The sequence below is a fragment of the Neophocaena asiaeorientalis genome, unplaced genomic scaffold, assembly GCF_003031525.2.
Source record: "Neophocaena asiaeorientalis asiaeorientalis breed wild unplaced genomic scaffold, Neophocaena_asiaeorientalis_V1.1 scaffold365, whole genome shotgun sequence".
NCBI lineage: Eukaryota > Metazoa > Chordata > Mammalia > Artiodactyla > Phocoenidae > Neophocaena > Neophocaena asiaeorientalis.
Window position 1 is genome coordinate 267,418 of NW_020172773.1, and position 19,080 is coordinate 286,497.

Below are 19,080 nucleotides of genomic sequence, written 5' to 3' on the forward strand. Positions count from 1 at the left end.
GAAAAAAAAAAAGAGGAGGGAATAAACTGGAAGAGGAACAAGTGTTAAGATGAGAGTCAGGAAAGATGGTCCAGCATGTCACTCAATTCAGAGATGGAGGTGGGGAAGTTGATCCTCCAAAGGAAGAATCTCAGTAGTTCTATCTTCCACATTTCATTTCCCCACCTCAGAAATTATCATATTGTTTGATGAAAATACGTACTTTAATATACTAAGTACTTTAGTTCAATTCCTTCAGTATTTTTTGTTGAAAACTGTTCATTCAGCATCTTAGGAGCTGTGAATGACATGTAAGAATTTTTTAAATGGTTTATTCTTTCAAGGAACTTCTCATATTTATCTATCTATCTATTTATCCTGTACTGTAAACAGTTTTGTCCCCTTGACATATGAATTCAATAACTACATTTCCAGTGAAGGCACCTGAAGGAAGAGGCTTGCATTTAGCATAAAGAATCTTGGCTGGACTTGCCTTGGAAGGGGACAGAAGCCCGGCCAAGGGCAGCAGCAAGAAGGCCGTATCTTCTAGACAAGAGGAGACATCTTGAGCATTGCAGGCTTTCCCTTAAAAGAGAAGAGAGATTAGGTTTGGTGTAGAAGGACTGTCCTCTCTCTGGTAGGAAAAGAATGCAATGGAGGTCTTCACTGCACCAAGCTTGGTCTGGTGGGTGGCGGGATTTGTGGCTGGGAATGGGTGGGGCAAAGGGAACAGAAACACTGCTGCCATTGCTCCTGTGGTCAGGGGTGAGAAGGCAGTGTAGAGGACCATCAGTCCCATCAGGCAAGTATAGGGCCTCAGCTGAGGTAACAGTAGTGGTAATAGTAGCAGCAGCCACAGCAGCAAAGTAGTAGTAATATTAACAGCTAACATCTACTGAATGTTTATTATATGCTAGAATATGTTTTAATTACACTCTGAGGTAAGTATTATCATGCCCTTTTATAAAGACTCAAACTGAGGCATAGAGAGGTTAAATTATTTGCTTGAGGTTACTTGCCTAGGAAATGGAAAAGGATGTCACATGGTTAGGAAATGTTAGAAGACTGTATTGCCCGTTTATTTGCTAGTCAGACTGCCATATAACCCTTAAAAGGAATCAAGTATAGCTTTCGTTAGGCTAGCATACAATTTGTGTGGTGATACCGTGTAGGCAATCAATAGATTTGGGTGCAAAGCCTAACAGGGAGCAATGCACAGAGGAAACAGGTTGCTTTCTTCACTAGCTTAATGTATTTTCAGTGAGGAGACCTTTTGGAATGCTGGGCACACCCTAGTTTAAGTATGCAAGCACATTCCAAAGTGAAATTTCAATTACTGTTTTTCTTTGCTTTCTCCCTAACGGTTATCATGGCATTAAATGAAGGGCAGACTGTAAATATTCTTCAATTATCAACAGGGAAACCAATAATTACCAGACTGGTTCACTCATTTTGTGGAATGCATTACAAACTTTTCAGGCATTCTAAGGTGGCCTGACAAAGTTAGGAAAAATTCCAAATCCTGACGACCTGTTTGAGACGTTCAGAAGTGTTCCATTCCAAAGTACAAGTTCTCCTCCTCTTGTTGAAATTTAAGGTTTCAGCAGTGGATTCTCCTTTCTTCCTTTATTTAAACCAGCGATCAGGTGGGAACTATGCAAAACTCACCTTCGGGAGGTGTCTTTTTAAGAGGTTGTGTGACAAGATATTATATTTAGAAAACAAAGAAAATAAAAGATTTTCATGATAGCAATCGTAATTATAGGAAAACCGATAAATTCTTGGCTAGACTTCAGAGGAAAGCAGCAAAAGACCTCGGGGAAGGGGGGGAGGGGCGGGCGCAGCAGCTGACAATTTACTTTGGCTCCAGAAGAGTCTAGAATCTCGTGACATATTTTTACATTTGTTCAAATGCAAGCTTATATATTTTTTAAAAGGCTTAGAAACACTAAGAATTTATTCTAATCATCCGTGAAATTCCCTAGACCAGAGCACAGTGCTTTACATACGTCAGGATTTAAACAAGAGGCTGCTGATTTGAAGTCCATCTGGAGAGACTCCGAGTTCCCGTGTCCTGGGCCCCGCCGCGCCAACACAACCACCAAACCCCAAACCCCTTAACCCAACTTTAAATTCCTAAAGCTCAGGCAGAAAAATCTTACAGCTCACAGGAATCACTGGAGAAAAATTCATCTGCCAAGGCACTGATTACGTTTAAAGGATTTGGTGGCGGGGGGAAAAAAAAAGCCGAGGGGACGAAGAATCCACTCAAACTTTCCTTAGGAAACGGGATGTTTACTGAGTAAACAAGCGGTAGTCACAGACACACCTGCTACTCCCACAGAAGCCCAGGAGCCATTACTACCACCTCCTGGTAACATCCGGGCACTTCTCTACAAATTCGGGACGTTCTGACGTCGGAGCCGTTGGGTTTATTTGAAACACACGCACAACCAATCGGTTGGCACCTGCGGGGAGGTGGGCGGGGAGCGGCGGCCAATCACCGCCCCTCTGCGGGTCACTTTTTGAATTGGCTGCGGCCGCCGGCGGCGAGGAATGGCGGTAAAAGTGAGGAGGGTCGGTTCTTGAAAAGGTGGAACTTCCAGGGCGTCTTTTGAGAGTGGTGAGGGCTCTGTGGGTGCGGGTGGCGGAGGTGGGAGAGGGCCGGCGTCCCTGGAGCAGTGGGCCGCTCTGCTTGTGTCCCACGGCCCCGCCCCGGTGACCGCGAATTCCGGAGCTCCCAGCCTTGGCTTCCCGGCTCTGGGAACCACACCGCCGCGTTCCCAACATCGGGGCCGGGATGCGGAGTGGGAGCCCGAGGTCCACCTGGCTGCTGTGCGTCGTCACCGCTCACCTGGTTGAATATTTCTTCCGAAGGAGTTTCTGGGCAAAGTGGGGAGTTGTCGGGAAAGGGGTCTTGGCAAACCGCAGTGGGCTCTGCGGCTCTGGGGGCCGGCAGCTGCGCCCTTTGGGGGCTTATCTCAGATTACTTAGTGGTTTCACCCTTGGATTCTTCTTGGCGTCTTCTCTTTAGTTTTTAGTATTTAAGATAAAACGCCAGCTCGTTCCAGCGCCCCACCCCGCGTACAGACGGGTATGGCTTAATGGTTAAAAGCGCAGCCTCTGGAATCAGACCGGATTTGAACCCTTGTTTTGCCACTAACAACACTCTGACCTGGGGGGAATTAATCTCTCCGCTCTAGGTTTCTTTACCTGTAAGAGGAATATGATAATAGTACCTGCCTCTTAGGATTGTTGCAAAGATTAAATGAATACAAGTAAAAAGTTTAGAACAATGTCTAAAGGTTTAGAATAATGCCGCATATTAAGCGTTAAATAAATATTGTTAGTCACAGTGTTATGTAATGTTAGCAATGTTATTATAACACCACCAACATACCCAGGAAGGCGTTTAGCTCCTCCACCCTGAAAGATGATTGCCTAAAAAAATAAGTAAAAGAAAACTTGTTTAAATGACAAATTTTATCTTTGTGATGAAAAAAGGCATGAGTTGTATTTAGTTAGAAGCTCCTTGAGTATGTTCTCAGATGAGAAGTAATCTGTATGGGTTTATGAACACTGATCCTTTTGTGTTTGTTATAAAAAACTTACAGAATACATGAATGTGAAAAAGTGATCAGTGTATTTCAGTTTGTAATCAGACTGTTGATATGTGATGAGTTTAGCATGCAGCTTTTTTCTAAATTTTAAAACTGTTTTGGCAGTAAATTGATCACATACAGTGTCATCAGTCAATTTTAATTTTTAATCACCTACCTTTTTTTTTTTGGCTGCGTGGGATCTTAGTTGTGGCATGCAGGATATTCGTTGCGCAGGATCTTCGTTGGGGTCACATGGGATCTTTAGTTGCGGCATGTGAACTCTTAGCTGCAACATATGGGATCTAGTTCCCTGACCAGGGATCGAACCTGGGCCCCCTGCATTGGGAGCGCAGTCTTAGCCCCTGGACCACCAGGGAAGTCCCAGTCACCTACCTGTTTTGATGGTCTTTAAACAGAGAGGCATAGGTGAAAAATGTAAACTCATGGTGTTTTTGATTTATTAAAGTCTCCCTCCTCCTACATTCCTTAAGGCAGGTTAATTCATCTCTTGGTTTTTCTTTATTTTTTTTTTAAGAAGGATATTAATTAATTTATTTTTGCTGTGTTGGGTCTTCGTTTCTGCGTGAGGGCTTTCTCTAGTTTTGGCAAGCGGGGGCCACTCCTCATCGCGGTGCGCGGGCCTCTCACTCTCGCGGTCTCTCCCCTTGCGGAGCACAGGCTCCAGACGCGCAGGCTCAGTAGTTGTGGCTCATGGGCCCAGTCGCTCCGCGGCACGCAGGATCCTCCCAGACCAGGGCCTGAACCCCGTGTCCCTGCATTAGCAGGCAGACTCTCAACCACTGCGCCACCAGGGAAGCCCCGGTTTTTCTTTTTAACATTCTTTTAAGGGGACTTTAAATGAAAGCCTGTTTAGATAGAGCCTTTCTTTTTCACTGGAAACATTTAAGTGTGAGACTTAACAAAAAAATAAGGGCTGGATAGAATTTATCATTGATTCTAAGTAAAGGCTCTTATTAACAACTATTGGAGCACTCCTTTGGAGAGCCTTAGAATAATGATTGCCGTGGATGTTTGGTAAGACAATGAGAAATGTCCACATTGTGAGTATATATGAGAATGAATAATCATCACTCATTTAGAGACATCATCTATTCAGTTTTTAATCACAATTGGATTTGAGTTGTGCTATTATTTCTTTTCCTGATGTGGAAGCTGAGGCTTAACCTACTAAGTGCAGAGCTGAGACAGGAAGCTGAGTTGCTTGTCTTTGAAGTGTGCACCTAATAATTGCGCTTAGGTCTGTTGTTATTAGTCTGTACATATTCACACTATTTGACATCACCGTGCCGAAATGCTGCTAATGATACCTGAAACTATTACTTTGCTAAAAATCTGGTGGAAGTTATTTGTATATTTTATTATTCTGAAAGAGATCAGGCATAGACCTCCAGATAAGATTGGGCTTCCTCTTTATATTTGCCCAATATTCTGGAAATTTACTTCAAGATAATAAACTTATGTAAAAACCCCAATTTAAATTGATGAAGATCTATTCAACTTTTTCTTTATTCCCTGCTTGCTTAACTTTTCAACTCTTTAAGTCCTGGAAATTTAAAAACAAAGATTTTCTTTCATAGTCCAGAGTCTTATTGACATGTGTTAATTGTCTCGTGAAATCTTTTAGACATTTGTAAAGTAATATAAAAATACAAGTAAGGGAGCAGTCCAGTTATACATGAGAGGTTTGGAGGAATCTACAGAGGATAAGTCAAGAGTGGTGGGTCAGGGGTTGAAAGACATGATAGGTGGATAATTGAGCACTATTAAATACAAGTAGGTGTGGAGTAAATTGTGATCTGTATTTGAAAAATGCTGGGAAATGCTTTGTGGCTGGAGCATACAGTCGATATGGACTGGGGGAAATACAGGAGATGAGGCTAAATAGGTAGGCTAGGACTAAAGTGTAAAGTGGATGGTGAATTTGAACTTGATCGGATAGGGAGCAGTGCTCATGGAAGTTCTAAGTAGCGAAATAATATGGTCACATTTGTTTTTAGGAGCATACCCTGAAAACCATGTGGAAAGTGACCTCTGAAGAAACTGGTGATAAAGTTGTTTGGAACTGTTGTATTTGACCAAGTGGCCACTATGGCATTGGCCATAGAAAGGGGGGCTGGGTCCCAGAGATACAGAGATGCTTTGGGGCAGGGCGAATGAGGCAGATGAAAGAGTATGGCTGGATCGTGTTTTTGACTGGGATTATTTGGGGGATGATGGTATTATAAATGAATACAGGAAGAGAAATAGTTTAGTTGAGGGCAAAGGTATGGAGTGGAGAGGTAGCATAGTATTTATGAGTACCTTTGTGAGTACTTTTTGACTGTCAGGTAATATCTGAGTACTTTTGGTACATTGTTATTTTTACTGTATCCCTGTGAGTCAGTTATTAGTATCTTTACTTTACAGAAGAGCAAACTGAGGCTCAGAGAAGTTGAGTGACTTTGTTTGGTTCAGTATTAAAAAAAAAAAGGGTAGTGATACTTTTTATAAGTTCTAGGTATAATGCTTGTTTTTGCCCAGTAATTGTTTGTTTCATGTAATTTTATTCAAATTTTGTTTTTTTCAGCCATTGCAGAAAAGTACAAATAATGGCGGAAAATAGTGCATTAACATCCACTACTGGGAGTACAAGCTTGGCAGACTCTTCCATTTTTGATTCTAAAGTTACTGAAACTTCTAAGGAAAACTTATTTATTGGATCTAGTTCATATGTTGAAGGTAAAGATGTTATTTGCTTTAAAATATCAAATCACTATTTTAATCCTAAACTTACTGACTAGTAACTTTCTTATGATTTAACTGTAATACTGTTAAGCTAGGCTACAGGTATTCAGTAAAAATTTGTTAACAGAAACTCTTTACACTAGATTTTTTATTATTGTTTGGATAAATGCTTCCCAAATTTGAAGGTGAAAGCATCTTGTTGGATATTGCTTTTCCCGTATGTGAGGGCAGTCTAGCTGCAACATTGTTAGCTAGAATATAGTCAGTTATGACTGGTCAGGAGAAGAGCCACTTCTTCCTTTTTCACTGTATAAATGGATCTTTCGTAAAGTTGCATGTGCTGTTGATTTTGATGTTAGTGAATAAAAATGTTTTACTTAAACATTTTTAATTTTAATAGAAGAAATGCCTCAGATTGAAACAAGAATAATATTGGTTCAAGAAGCTGGAAAACAAGAGGAACTTATAAAAGCCTTAAAGGTATGGGAATTTAGTTTTTAGATTTTTGGGTTTTTTTTAATATTTTTCTTCCATCTGTGTATAAATAAATTTATAGTTTTCTTAACCTCATACTTAAGTCTCTTTTCCACAGACTATTAAAATAATGGAAGTCCCTGTTATAAAGATAAAAGAAAGTTGTCCTGGAAAATCGGATGAAAAATTAATAAAAAGTATTGTTAATATGGTAGGTCAAGCATTTCATTGCATGTGGCATGCTGCACTTCCTTTGATTGTATTTGTAGAGTCCACTTATGGTGATTGGACCTAAATTAGGCACAAGTTATACTCTGAGCACTCTGAAGCTAGATTACTAGAAACTATTACATTTATTTTAAAATTTGGGTGTTTCTGAAACCCAAAAATATAATGTTTCATAAATAATGAAATCCTTATAAAGTAATTTGGCATTGTTAGATTTAAATGACATTCCATTTATGTATTTATGAAGATGACACTTTAAACTCTTTAGCTTCTTTTTTCTCAATAATTTTATATTTATTCTAAATTCTTGCTTTACTTCCAGAATTACAAATCACAATAATTGACAGTCATCAGGGAATTTACCTCAGCATGTGAAATATATCTAACTCTCTATACCAGTTATACTAGATTGTGAGGGCCTCCATGTCAAAATACCACAGACTGGGCAACTTAAACAACAGAAATTTATTTTCTCACTTTCCTGGAGACTAAAAGTCCAAGATCAAGGTGTCAGCAGGTTTGATTTCTCTTGAGGCCTCTCTCCTTGGTTTGTAGATGGCTGCCACCTTCCTCATATATCTTCACACAGCCTTCTGTACATGCACATCTCTGCTCTTTAGTGTGTCCAAATTTCCCCCTCTTATAAGGACACCAATCTACCACTAATCCAATCTGACTAGGATCCACCCTTGTGACTTCATTTAACCTTAATTACATGTTGAAAGGCCATATCTCCAGATAGTCACATTCTAAGGTATCCCTATAGACTTCAGCATGAGTTTTGGATATACACAATTCAGCCCTACACGTCAGCCTAGCAAATAAATCGCAAATAATTTACTGACCCATTTGAATTTTCTTTTAAATGGTTCTGTTCTTTAAAAACGGGAGGCATATAGATACCAAAATATCTTCATTCTTTTTCATAGATCTACAGTATAAAGTGTTAAACACTCACTTGCCTTTTTATATCCTGTGTTTGCCATGCTGCAACTGCCTACATATTTCATATATTTCTCTTACTTCCCTTGTATATACTGAAATCATTAAGTTAACTCCATCCTTTTTGTAGATGTTGCATGTCATAGTATTTTTTCTGTTTTTCTGAAAACAGTTTGTGCAGGAAGAACTATATGCGTGGCATCATTTTCTTGATCAGAATAAAGAGCAGTAGTGGATATCTTTATAATGCATCTTACTATAAATATGTGTACTTAAAAAATTCATCATCTTTATTTTGTATGCATACTAGATGCTTTATAATGACTACCAAGTCATGTCAGAAACTTATGCCTTTATAATAATCTTCAAAATTTAACATCTTAATATGGATGGAGATACGTTTATATAAAAACATAAGTAAAGAAATATGACTGTTCACTATTAAGTATAATGCTTATTATATGATTTTAAACTTCTACAAATATAAAAATGTTGATATTGAATTGATTTTTAGGTCTTATTTAGAGAGACACATGAATTAATTTTATAATATTTTATTTCTAATAACTCCGTGAAAAAAATCAAGGAAATTAAAGTGCCATTTGTGAAGATGGAATCAGTTGAAGAATTTAAAAGTTTGGATTCTCCAGAATTTGAAAATGTATTCATAGTCATGGACTTCCAGGATTCTGTCTTTAATGAGTTATACAAGACTGACTGTAGAGTTATTGGACCACCAGTTGTATTAAACTGTGCACAAAAAGGAGAGGTAAGAAAGAATATATGCGTATTATAACTTCTCAAGGTTAAATTTTTATTAAAGAATTTTTATGCAGAAAAATTTCATTAATTGTTGAGAATGTGAATATTTAGGATAGGAATAGTAGTGGCTAATCTAATATAGTCCTTTAATTCTAAACAATATTATTTACATATATTTAGTCTCAATACCTGCAGTATCTTGGGAAGTAGTAGTTTGCTTAAACTTGAGTTCTAAAGATGTGTATATGTACATAAACTTTAATTTTCCTTCGCACAGAACTGGTACCACAATTCCATTTTTATCAGTTTCTGCATGATTTAAAATTAGGGAAATTACTTTAGCTATTTATTTATTTATTTATTCATTCATTCATTCATTCATTTATGACTGTGTTGGGTCTTCATTGCTGCGTGCAGGCTTTCTCTATTTGCGGCGAGAGGGGGCTACTCTTCGTTGCGGCGCGCGGGCTTCTCATTGTGGTGGCTCCTCTTGTTGTGGAGCACAGGCTCTAGGCGTGCGGGCTTCAGTAGTTGTGGCACGTAGGCTCAGTAGTTGTGGCTCGCTGGCTCTAGAGCGCAGGCTCAGTAGTTGTGGCGCACGGGCTTAGTTGCTCTGCGGCATGTGGGCTCTTCCCAGACGAGGGCTTGAACCCATGTCCCCTGCATTGGCAGGCAGATTCTTAACCACTGCACCACCAGGGAAGTCCTACTTTAGCTTTTTGTTTTTAAATAGCATTTCAGTGTAAGAGTTGTAGTAGAGTTAATACCTATTCTTTGGTTTTTATTGCTCTGTTTTGGCATTCTTAAGCTTGCCTTAACTTTAAATTGCTTGGGTCTTTGTGCTTCTTTTGTTATAGATACTAGTAATGAGCACATGATAATCTTTAATTCTCTGTTTTGATTCAGAAGTGTTGCTTTCAGAAACCACATAAACTTTTTAAAGGCCACAATTATGGAAAAGAACATTCCTGTATAATAGTGGAAATTAAATATATATTTTTATCCATTCTCTTTCATGTATAGACAGATAGATAAAACCATTTATTAAATTATTTATTATCTCCATTTTTTAGCCCAAAAATTGGAATCATATTTGGTTCAAGTGTATGTATTATTAGTATTTATTAGAAACTATTTTTGACCTCTTTTAACTTTAATTTCAAGCATTTACAGTAACGTATGGAAATCTTTCCTTACAATACTTCATCTGTGTCAAAGTACATTTTGGAAATAAAGGTTTGGGTATGAATATTTATGTTTTATTTGCCAGTAGTAAAGTGTGTCTAGATGATATGTATCAAATACAATATGGGAATCATGGGAAATTTTTATTGTGAAACTGGGTTTTTGCTATTTGTTGCATATTGAAAGGTGGAAGTATATCTTTGGATTGGGAAAGTTAATTGGCAAGAGAGGGAAATACGTTTAGCTTGAGAAAGATGTGTTCTATTTTTACTGTAAAGAAGCTCACAGATTTAAAATTGTATCCTTCAGCCTTTGCCATTTTCATGTCGCCCACTCTATTGTACAAGCATGATGAATCTAGTACTATGTTTTACTGGATTCAGGAAGAAAGAAGAACTAGTAAGTATTTTAAAACATTCTATTCAAAGAATATTTTTTCTAGCAAAATAAATTTAAATTAGCTTTTTTTTGGTAGTTATATCATGGTTTTATTTTTAAAATATTGAAGGAGAAATTACTATGAATATACTAGGTCTTAAACTTTGTGAAGAAATACTCTGAAGAGCCTTGTAAAGAAACAGATATTTCATCTAGGATAGCTGGTATGTGAATTAGAAAAATTTCATGACTATCTAATCTGTTTAAACTGTCTTTTTGTTAAGTATCACATGAGCCACGTTATTTGAAGTTTTTGTTTACGCATTGTGATTTTTTGTTATGCAGGTCCAGCCTTAAAGCATTCTCATTGCTCTAGAGAATTCATAGAAACTTCTTTCTTTGATCCATAAAATTTTTTATGTTGGAGCTAATGGGGTATTACTCTAATTTTGTGGGAAGAATCTTGGTGTGATGGCAACCTGGTTTTAAAAAAATAATGTACTGGGACACACAGTTTTTCCAGGCATGAGCCCGATATGTCCCCCTTTGCTTGGCAAAGCAATAATGCTATTCTTTTCTACTTCACCCCCCTCCAAAAAGTAATATATTTACTTTCTTACTTGTGTGAAAGCCAGTTGTTAATTAACTTAGTTTTGTGTGATCATCTTTACTAGCTTATCTCTGTATAATTTTGCCTGTGCCAATAAGGCAAATGAACCTTTAATTTTTTTGACATAAAATTTATCTGTATAAAAATTCACATATGTACCTTATAAATAGAAAGTATTCAGTAAATGCTAAATGAATTATAAACATAGTTTAAAATTTTGTTCAAATTAATGACAAAGTCAATGTTTACATTTTCTTTTGAGGTCAGATTGGTGACATTGGTTCATCACATGGGTGGAGTTATTCGAAAAGACTTTAATTCAAAAGTTACACATTTGGTGGCAAATTGTACACAAGGAGAAAAATTCAGGGTATGTAAACTTCGGTATTTTTGTATATTTCAATATAGCACTGTTTGAGGATGGATTTAACAGTAGTGCTCTTATCCTGTCTATTTCCCCCATAATTTATTGAGGATCAGAAATTCAATTTTTGCTATATGAACATTTAGTAAAAATTTTAAATCATAGGAGTGTGGCCCCTGAGGTTTGAAGGAGGCAGTGGAACTTGAGTTAGGTCTTAAAAGATGATGGGGATTGTGGAGGTTGGTAGGTGGATAACAGTTTAGGCAGATGAATAATATTAGCAAAGATTACTATGAGCAGTGGTGAATAAGGAAGTCAGAAGGTCATGAGGGCAGATATTTCTCTCTTATCTAAGAGCAGAACTTTGTTCTTATAAAATGTTTCCAAGATTTAACTTGTGCAAATTATAAAAGAATGGGAGAAAATACTTTCATTGGGATTAAAGTCTTAGTTTAAGATTGCACTTGAATATGTTAGGAAGAGTTTATCACTTTGTTCCCACCCTCCATCAGTGTATTTATGTAGCAAATGGTAATTTTAGGGTATTGTTGAATTCCTGGGAGGTGTATTTACAATTCATATCTAAGGTTTTAGTGACTTAATCAGAAAGTTTCTCTTACTCTTACTGCTGTCTTGGGGGTTAGTACTTCCAAGGAGGTAAACACAAAGAGAAATAGAAATGTAATAAAGATGAACTTAATTAACTTCACAGATGTCTTTATTTAAAATACAGTGAAACAGTTTGGACATCATGGAACTTGTTTCAAAGTTATTTTAACCTAAATTGTATGATGGAAAGATAGTTTTTTCTGTTAATTTTTCTTTATATTTTGTTACAAAGCAGATGAACAATGATCTAAGACTGTGCAAAATGTATGTATATAATTGCTTATAACTTGCATGAATGCAGTTATTTAAGATAAAAATTCACCATATAATTAATGATAAACATGTTTATGTTTTTAGATAGCTGTGAGCCTGGGTACTCCAATTATGAAACCAGAATGGATATATAAAGCTTGGGAAAGGCGGAATGAACAGTAAGTGTTTAGAAATTCAGTAGTTAATTATGTGAATCAGTCACGTTGTATCATGAAGATAAACCCACATGCCCAAAATTCATAGATTAGTATATAAAAAATTAATTCAGTCTTTGTGAAGCTTAGGGGATAAAGTCTAGGAGGAGCAAAGTTTTGTTTATAAAAAATTGAAAATGGCAAGACATCTATGATATCTTTGAACTTCACTTTGTGAAATAATTTAATAACCATTAAGAACATTCTAAAATTATCAGGTAATAGCTTAATGCATCTGGATGTTCGGGTTGTGCCATATTTTTTCTTATTTTCTGTTTGTCTGGTTACATTTTAAGTGGTGATTGCATTTCGTAACCTTGTTAAGCTTTACAATCACATAATTCCTTGCTATTGTACTTCATTATTAAGATTTTATGAAACTATAGAACTCCTGGAATGCATATAAAATTTCATGTACAGAGCAGAGATTTGCATCTTGTAAAGATTACCTATGATTAAACTTTGTGAGATGTTACTTCTGGGATGACTGAGGACACGTCAATTTTTTTTTAACTGAGGTTTTTATGAACATTTCAGGACCAAATGTAAAATATTTTCAGTAAACAGGTTATGCTAAAACCTTGAGAATTACTGTAGATTTATAAATTAATCTGCCTAACTTATTGAATTTCAGTTAAGCTGGTTTTAGAAGAGTGTGTTTTGTTTTTAGGGATTTCTGTGCATCGTTTGATGAATTTAGAAATGAATTTAAAGTTCCTCCATTTCAAGATTGCATTTTAAGTTTCCTGGGATTTTCAGATGAAGAGAAAACCAATATGGAAGAAATGACTGAAATGCAAGGTAGAATTTAGCATAATTTAGAAGTTATATGTATTTTATTCCTTACTCCTGCTGATCAGGAGGTGAATATGCCTCTTTAAAAATTTGGGCCTGGGGCTAAATAGTTGGGCTTATGTATGCTTGTATGCTTTCCTCTTTAGGAGGAAACTATTTACCTGTTGGAGATGAAAGATGCACTCACCTTATCGTTGAAGAAAATATAGTAAAAGAACTTCCATTTGAACCTTCAAAGAAACTTTATGTTGTCAAGCAAGAGGCAAGTAATTCTAGAATGAGATTGGTTTTTAAAAAACATTGGTAATATTGATAGCTTATCTGATGAGATAAATTCTTAATTAAAATGTTCTTTCCCCTAGTGGTTCTGGGGAAGCATTCAGATGGATGCCCGAGCTGGAGAAACTATGTATTTATATGAAAAGGTATGCTTTTTGTCCCTTTTGTCATTTATTCTGTGAATTTGATTGTATAAAGATGACACTTTTTTATCCCAAAAGAGCATAGTATAATTAGCACACAGGTTATCTTTTTTGTCATATTTAGGGGTTTCAGAATAATTCAACAGTTGGATATTGAGTAATAGTCTATGTAGATTTTCATTCTGTGCAAATTCTTGGTAATACCATCATGAACAGTAATGCATCCCTATCTTCAAAAACTTAGAACCTTATAGGAAAGAGAGACGTGCAGAAATGTGCTATAATTGAGTAATGTATGTATTCTAACTAGCTTCACTCTGAGAGACTCAGGCGCGATTGAAAGAACAAATAAATATGAGCCAGCTTCCTAGGCTAACCTGGTAAGGACATTCATGTTAGATAGCAGGTGGGAGAGGGAATGAAAACTTGAAAGTACATTAAAATAGCAAGTAGTTTAGTATGGCTTTGGAAAAGAGTGTGGGAAGGAAGGCCAACAGATAAAGCTGACTAGATAGGCAGAATCAAGTTTTTAATATGTTAAAGGGTTTGGATTTGTCCTGTAAGTATTGGAACCACTGAAGAATATTAAGGGGAGAGATGGCATTTTAAAAATGACTGTAGTAGAAGGAGTATAGGCAAGGAAAAATCCAGCCTTGATGCTGGATCTTGGTGAAAAGTAGTATCATTCACCAAAATGTGACATAAAGGTATAGAAGCAGGCTTTAAGGAAAATTTACTTCAGTTCGAGATTTAATAATTTTGAATGGAATATTTGAAAGCGAAGGTGTGGATTTATTGTGTTTCTATAAAATCTAAATATGTACTCTGTTGTGTTCTCTTTGGACTCTTATTCTCAATGTAAGGTTCCTGACATAAAGTTTAAAAAATATGCCTTAGATTTCAGAAGAGAACTCCTGAAATCAAGTGGTATTCGACAAATATTGGAGAGCACTATGTCCAAGCATTGTGCTAAATGCCGGAGATATGGTGAATGAAATATGAATGGTCTTTGTCTTCCTGGAGTTTATGGCCTAATGGGGAGTAGACAATAAAGAAGCTTACAGATGAATATGTAATAGTAATAGTGCTATGGAGAAAAAGCATTAGGTGTTAAGGGTTAGATAATTACAATGCTCCTTTGATTATTATGTTTCATGAAGCTTCTGAATTACATGGAAGAGTATATAGATGTACAGTTCTTGTGCAAAACCCCGATTTTGTCAGACTCGTAAATATATTTTTCTTTTGTTCCTGTCTCAGTAAAGAACCACTGAAGTAAAATTGAGCTTTTGTGCTTTTGATTGCAGGCTAATACACCTGAGCTCAAGAAATCAGTATCACTGCTTTCTCTAAATACCCCAAACAGCAATCGCAAAAGACGTCGTTTAAAAGAGACACTTGCTCAGCTTTCAAGAGAGACAGACATGTCACCTTTCCCTCCCCGTAAGCGCCCGTCAGCTGAACATTCCCTTTCTATAGGGTCACTCCTAGATATCTCCAACACACCAGAATCTAGCATTAACTACGGAGGTAATTCACATTTTAAAAAATTGATGTTTAAATTTAGTGGAATAGAATAATTATTAGAATATAGATAGATAAATCCCTACTACAGTGAATATGAAAGGCTCTTTGTTTTACATTAATTAATTTATTTTTGGCTGCATTGGGTCTTCGTTGCTGCACGCGGGCTTTCTTTAGTTGCGGCGAGCGGGGGCTACTCTTCATTTCAGTGTGCGGGCTTCTCCTTGCGGTGGCTTCTCTTGTTGCGGAGCACAGGCCTAGTCTAGGCACGCGGGCTTCAGTACTTGTGGCACGTGGGCTCAGTAGTTGTGGCTCTCGGGCTGTAGAGCGCAGGGTCAGTAGTTGTGGCACACAGGCTTAGTTGCTCCGCGGCATGTGGGATCTTCCTGGACCAGGGCTCGAACCTGTCTCCCCTGCATTGGCAGGCGGATTCTTAACCACTGAGCCACCAGGGAGGTCCCAGAAAGGCTCTGTTTTTAATGACCTTTGTTCTGTCTGAGGAGAAAAGGCACATGAAAATGCTTACATTTAATAGTTGCTTGCTATATACTAACTGTTTGTGTTTTGTATATTTATAAGATAGGTTTTATTGTCCCTGTTTTACAGATGACTAGATTGAGGTTAGAGAAGTAAAACTTGTCTGGGGTCACACAGCTAGAAAGTGATAGAACTGTTCAAAGAGCAGGTTCTTAACACACAGGAATAGAAGATGTCACATAGATTATAGAGAAAATAGGTACAGTGAAGTCAGAGGAAGGTGAATTTACTTTGTTCTCAGCTGATATAGGAAGCCACCTATAATTAGCTCTTCTCTCTTGATCTTCAGTTTTTCCCCTCTGTTTTTTTTAGTCTGCACACAAATTTGTTGTGTTTTCTAATTTATGAAACAATCAAAACCTTCCCTGGACTCTGTAATACTTTCCACTTACTGTCCCATTTCCCTCTTCCCTTTCATGTAGGTACTCTTGAAGGAATCACCTTGATCCATTGTCTCATTTCCTTGCTTTTTATTTTCCTTTCAATTCATTCCAATTGAATTTCATTCATTCCAATTGCTCTTGCTGGGGGTGCTGACAGTTTTTGTGTGATCAGCAACATTCAACACGTTAGCAGCTACTCCTTCCTGGACACATTTTTTAATTTTGGCTTTTGCATATCACTTGTTTCACATTCTCCTTGACCTAACTTCTCTCTCTAACTCTAAATGTGGAATATTATTCCTGAGTCGTTTCTTCTCCATTGAATTCTTCCTAAATTATCTCATTTAATTCCATGGCTTTTCTATGTGCTGTTGACTCCCAAATTTGCGGTTTTCCCTGTCCAGCAATATACTTGACACCTCCTTGTTCATGGCTAATACACATCCTAAACTTAACATAATCAAATTAGAACTCTTGATTCTCTCTGCCACTCCAACTCTGTTCCTTTGTTACGCTTCCTTTATCAACCTTTTCTGTAAAAATGGTCTCTCTTAGACAATTGCAGTGGTCCCCAAGGTGGTCTCCCTGTACTCATTTTTGCCTTTCTACATGCAGACTAACCAGTCTCTAAAAACGTATAAATTAGTTCATGCCGCTCCTCTGCATGAAGTCATTCAATGGCTTTGTATTACCGTAGCTTTCAGGTTCCTATGTAATCTTTCTTCACCTACTTCTAACCTCATGTGCTTTTGTCCTCCACTAATCCTCTCTGGGTGTCAGTCATAATATCTTCATTATTCTTCAGATTTTTCTACTACAACCATACCTCAGGAACTTTATATTTGCTCTCCCTGTCTTAAATCTTATCGGGGTTCTCTTTAAAGTTAAGTCTCTGTCCCACTACTCCTTCCTACCAACCCGTTACCTGGTTGTTGCCTTCAGTAGTAGTTATCACTGTTAGAAATTGTTTGTTTACTGCTCTGTTTTACTTGCTTCACCAGAATGTAAGCTGGAAGAGAACAAGAACCTTGTCTAGCTTCTCTGCTTTATTCCCAGTGCCTAGTATAGAGTAGGTACTCACTAAATATTCATGGAAGGAATTGAAAGTCAATTTAAGGTAGGCGCAGAAAACTGAGGTGGATTTGAGATTATAAGAGGAGCAAGAATACAGGTAACAGCGTACAAAGTGAGTTTTTAGGGAAAAGTGAATAGGTCAGTTTGATTGAGGATGGAGGAGTAAGAGTCAAATTAGAAAAAGGTTGATTGGGGCCTAATATTAGAGAACTTTGAGATCAGACTGGCATGTCTGATCTGTATATTGTCATCAGCAAGGAACTTTAGAAACTTGAGCAGCAGAGTGATTCATTGAGTAAGTAATTTGTAATGGATTATTCTGAAGCATGATTAGAAGTAAGGCAGTTTAGAGATAGCCTGACCATGAAGTAATCTCTAGAGACTTGGGCCACAAGGTAATAAGGCCCTAAACCAGAGTTGATGATGTTTGGAAAGAAAAGTGAGAAGCACTGGGGAAATATTGATAGAATGGAGTGATGGGGAGGAAGAGGAGAAGATGGCAAAGTATTAAATGGAAGAAATTCTTCCTTAGCAAAAATAGAAAGTTTATATTTTGGAGGAAAGAGTGTAGTTTGAGAGAAAATCCAGGTTAAATTGAGGTAGAAATGTCCAGTAGGCATTTGGAAGAGCTGAACCAGGTGCTTGGGTGGGGGATTATGATTAGATATGTAGATCTAAGAATTTACTGGTTCTGTGATCATGGTGGACCTAATGGGCATGAGATGGTAAGAGATGAACATAAAGGACTGAAGCTTGAATATGAAGTTGAGAGGATAGAAGAAAATGAACCACTAAAGAAAACATATATGACAACTGTTATATATTAGGTATTCTGAATAATAGAATACCCAGTTTGTAGATCACTGCTTAGACGCAATAATTAAATTAGATCAGTGTATGTCAGTTTTTTTCCCCCTAAAGTATACCGTAATGGCAGAGGCTCCTGGGTCTGGTGAGTGTAGCCCAAAATAATATATGGCAAGTGGGAAATTCTTTGAAGTCTGTTTTTTTGTTTTTTTTAAACATTCAGAACTCCACAGTATGCATGATTGTTTAAATTAATGCTTAAGATTATTTATCATTGAGTAAATTTGATATGCTGGGACTATATATTGTCTTCTTTCATGTCATTCTATTATGTGTTATACATTCCTTTTCCTATTGAGAAACTTGCTATTAGGAGATTCTGTATATAATGTTTAAGTATTCTAACCATATTGATAGTAAGAAAATGTATTTTTTTTTTTTTTTTTGGGAGCGCCACCAGGGAAGCCCTCAAGAAAATGTATTTTAAGCTTTCATGAAATTTCATTAAAATTTTTTTCTTGAGATACGTATAAAATATACTAATGCATCCTCCCTCCAATTTGGGTTAGACTGAATATCTTATGTTAAGATACTTTAACAGAGAATTTAGTTAATGTTGTTGGGGTTTTTTTTTTGTTTTTTTTTTTTTAAGGGAGTCTTTCTCCATATATATATGAAAAGTTTTCCGTTATTTTGACGGTGTAATCGTAACAACCTTTTCCTTCTTTTTTAACTTAAATATCTTTATATATTGCTGTAAAGATTCCTGTACTTTCAGATTTCCTAAATGGAAATATTCTGCCATATTTGCTTTAGTATACATTCATTCATTCTCTCTCTCTCTCTTTTTTTACATACACGTGTATTTTTTATATCTGTGCTGTTTTGAGAGTAAGTTGGAGATATGATGTGCCTCTACCTCTAAATACTTAATTATGTATTTCCCAAAATACAGGAACATTTCTTACATAAGTACAGTATAAGTATTATAACTAGGAAATTAACATTTAATACTATGATCTACTCTATAGACCTTCAAATTTTACCAGTTATTCCACTAATGTCCTAATGTGCTTTTAAGCAAAAGAAAAAAGTTTTTTCTGGCTTAGGATCCAATCCATGATCACAGGTTGTTGTGTTATCTTTCTCTAGTCTCTTCTTATCTGGAACAGTTCTTTTTTTTAATCAATCTT

General features: G+C 36.7%; 1 protein-coding gene across 6 annotated transcripts in view; it reads left to right on the top strand.

Moving 5' to 3' along the window:
• The first annotated feature begins 2,480 nt into the window (after positions 1-2,480).
• Positions 2,481-19,080, top strand: part of ECT2 (epithelial cell transforming 2) — a 64,673-nt gene continuing 48,073 nt past the window's right edge. Inside the window, exons 1-12 of one of the 6 annotated variants that reach the window (XM_024740866.1) lie at positions 2,481-2,602; positions 6,169-6,320; positions 6,727-6,806; positions 6,919-7,011; positions 8,557-8,739; positions 10,227-10,316; positions 11,168-11,275; positions 12,236-12,309; positions 13,016-13,146; positions 13,287-13,402; positions 13,503-13,565; positions 14,870-15,092. In XM_024740866.1, the coding sequence (XP_024596634.1) occupies positions 6,191-6,320; positions 6,727-6,806; positions 6,919-7,011; positions 8,557-8,739; positions 10,227-10,316; positions 11,168-11,275; positions 12,236-12,309; positions 13,016-13,146; positions 13,287-13,402; positions 13,503-13,565; positions 14,870-15,092 (1,291 nt within the window). In that variant the 5' untranslated portion in view covers positions 2,481-2,602; positions 6,169-6,190. The remainder of the gene's footprint in view (positions 2,603-6,168; positions 6,321-6,726; positions 6,807-6,918; positions 7,012-8,556; positions 8,740-10,226; positions 10,317-11,167; positions 11,276-12,235; positions 12,310-13,015; positions 13,147-13,286; positions 13,403-13,502; positions 13,566-14,869; positions 15,093-19,080) is intronic. The other 5 variants (XM_024740865.1, XM_024740862.1, XM_024740864.1 and 2 more) reach the window with 5 other exon arrangements.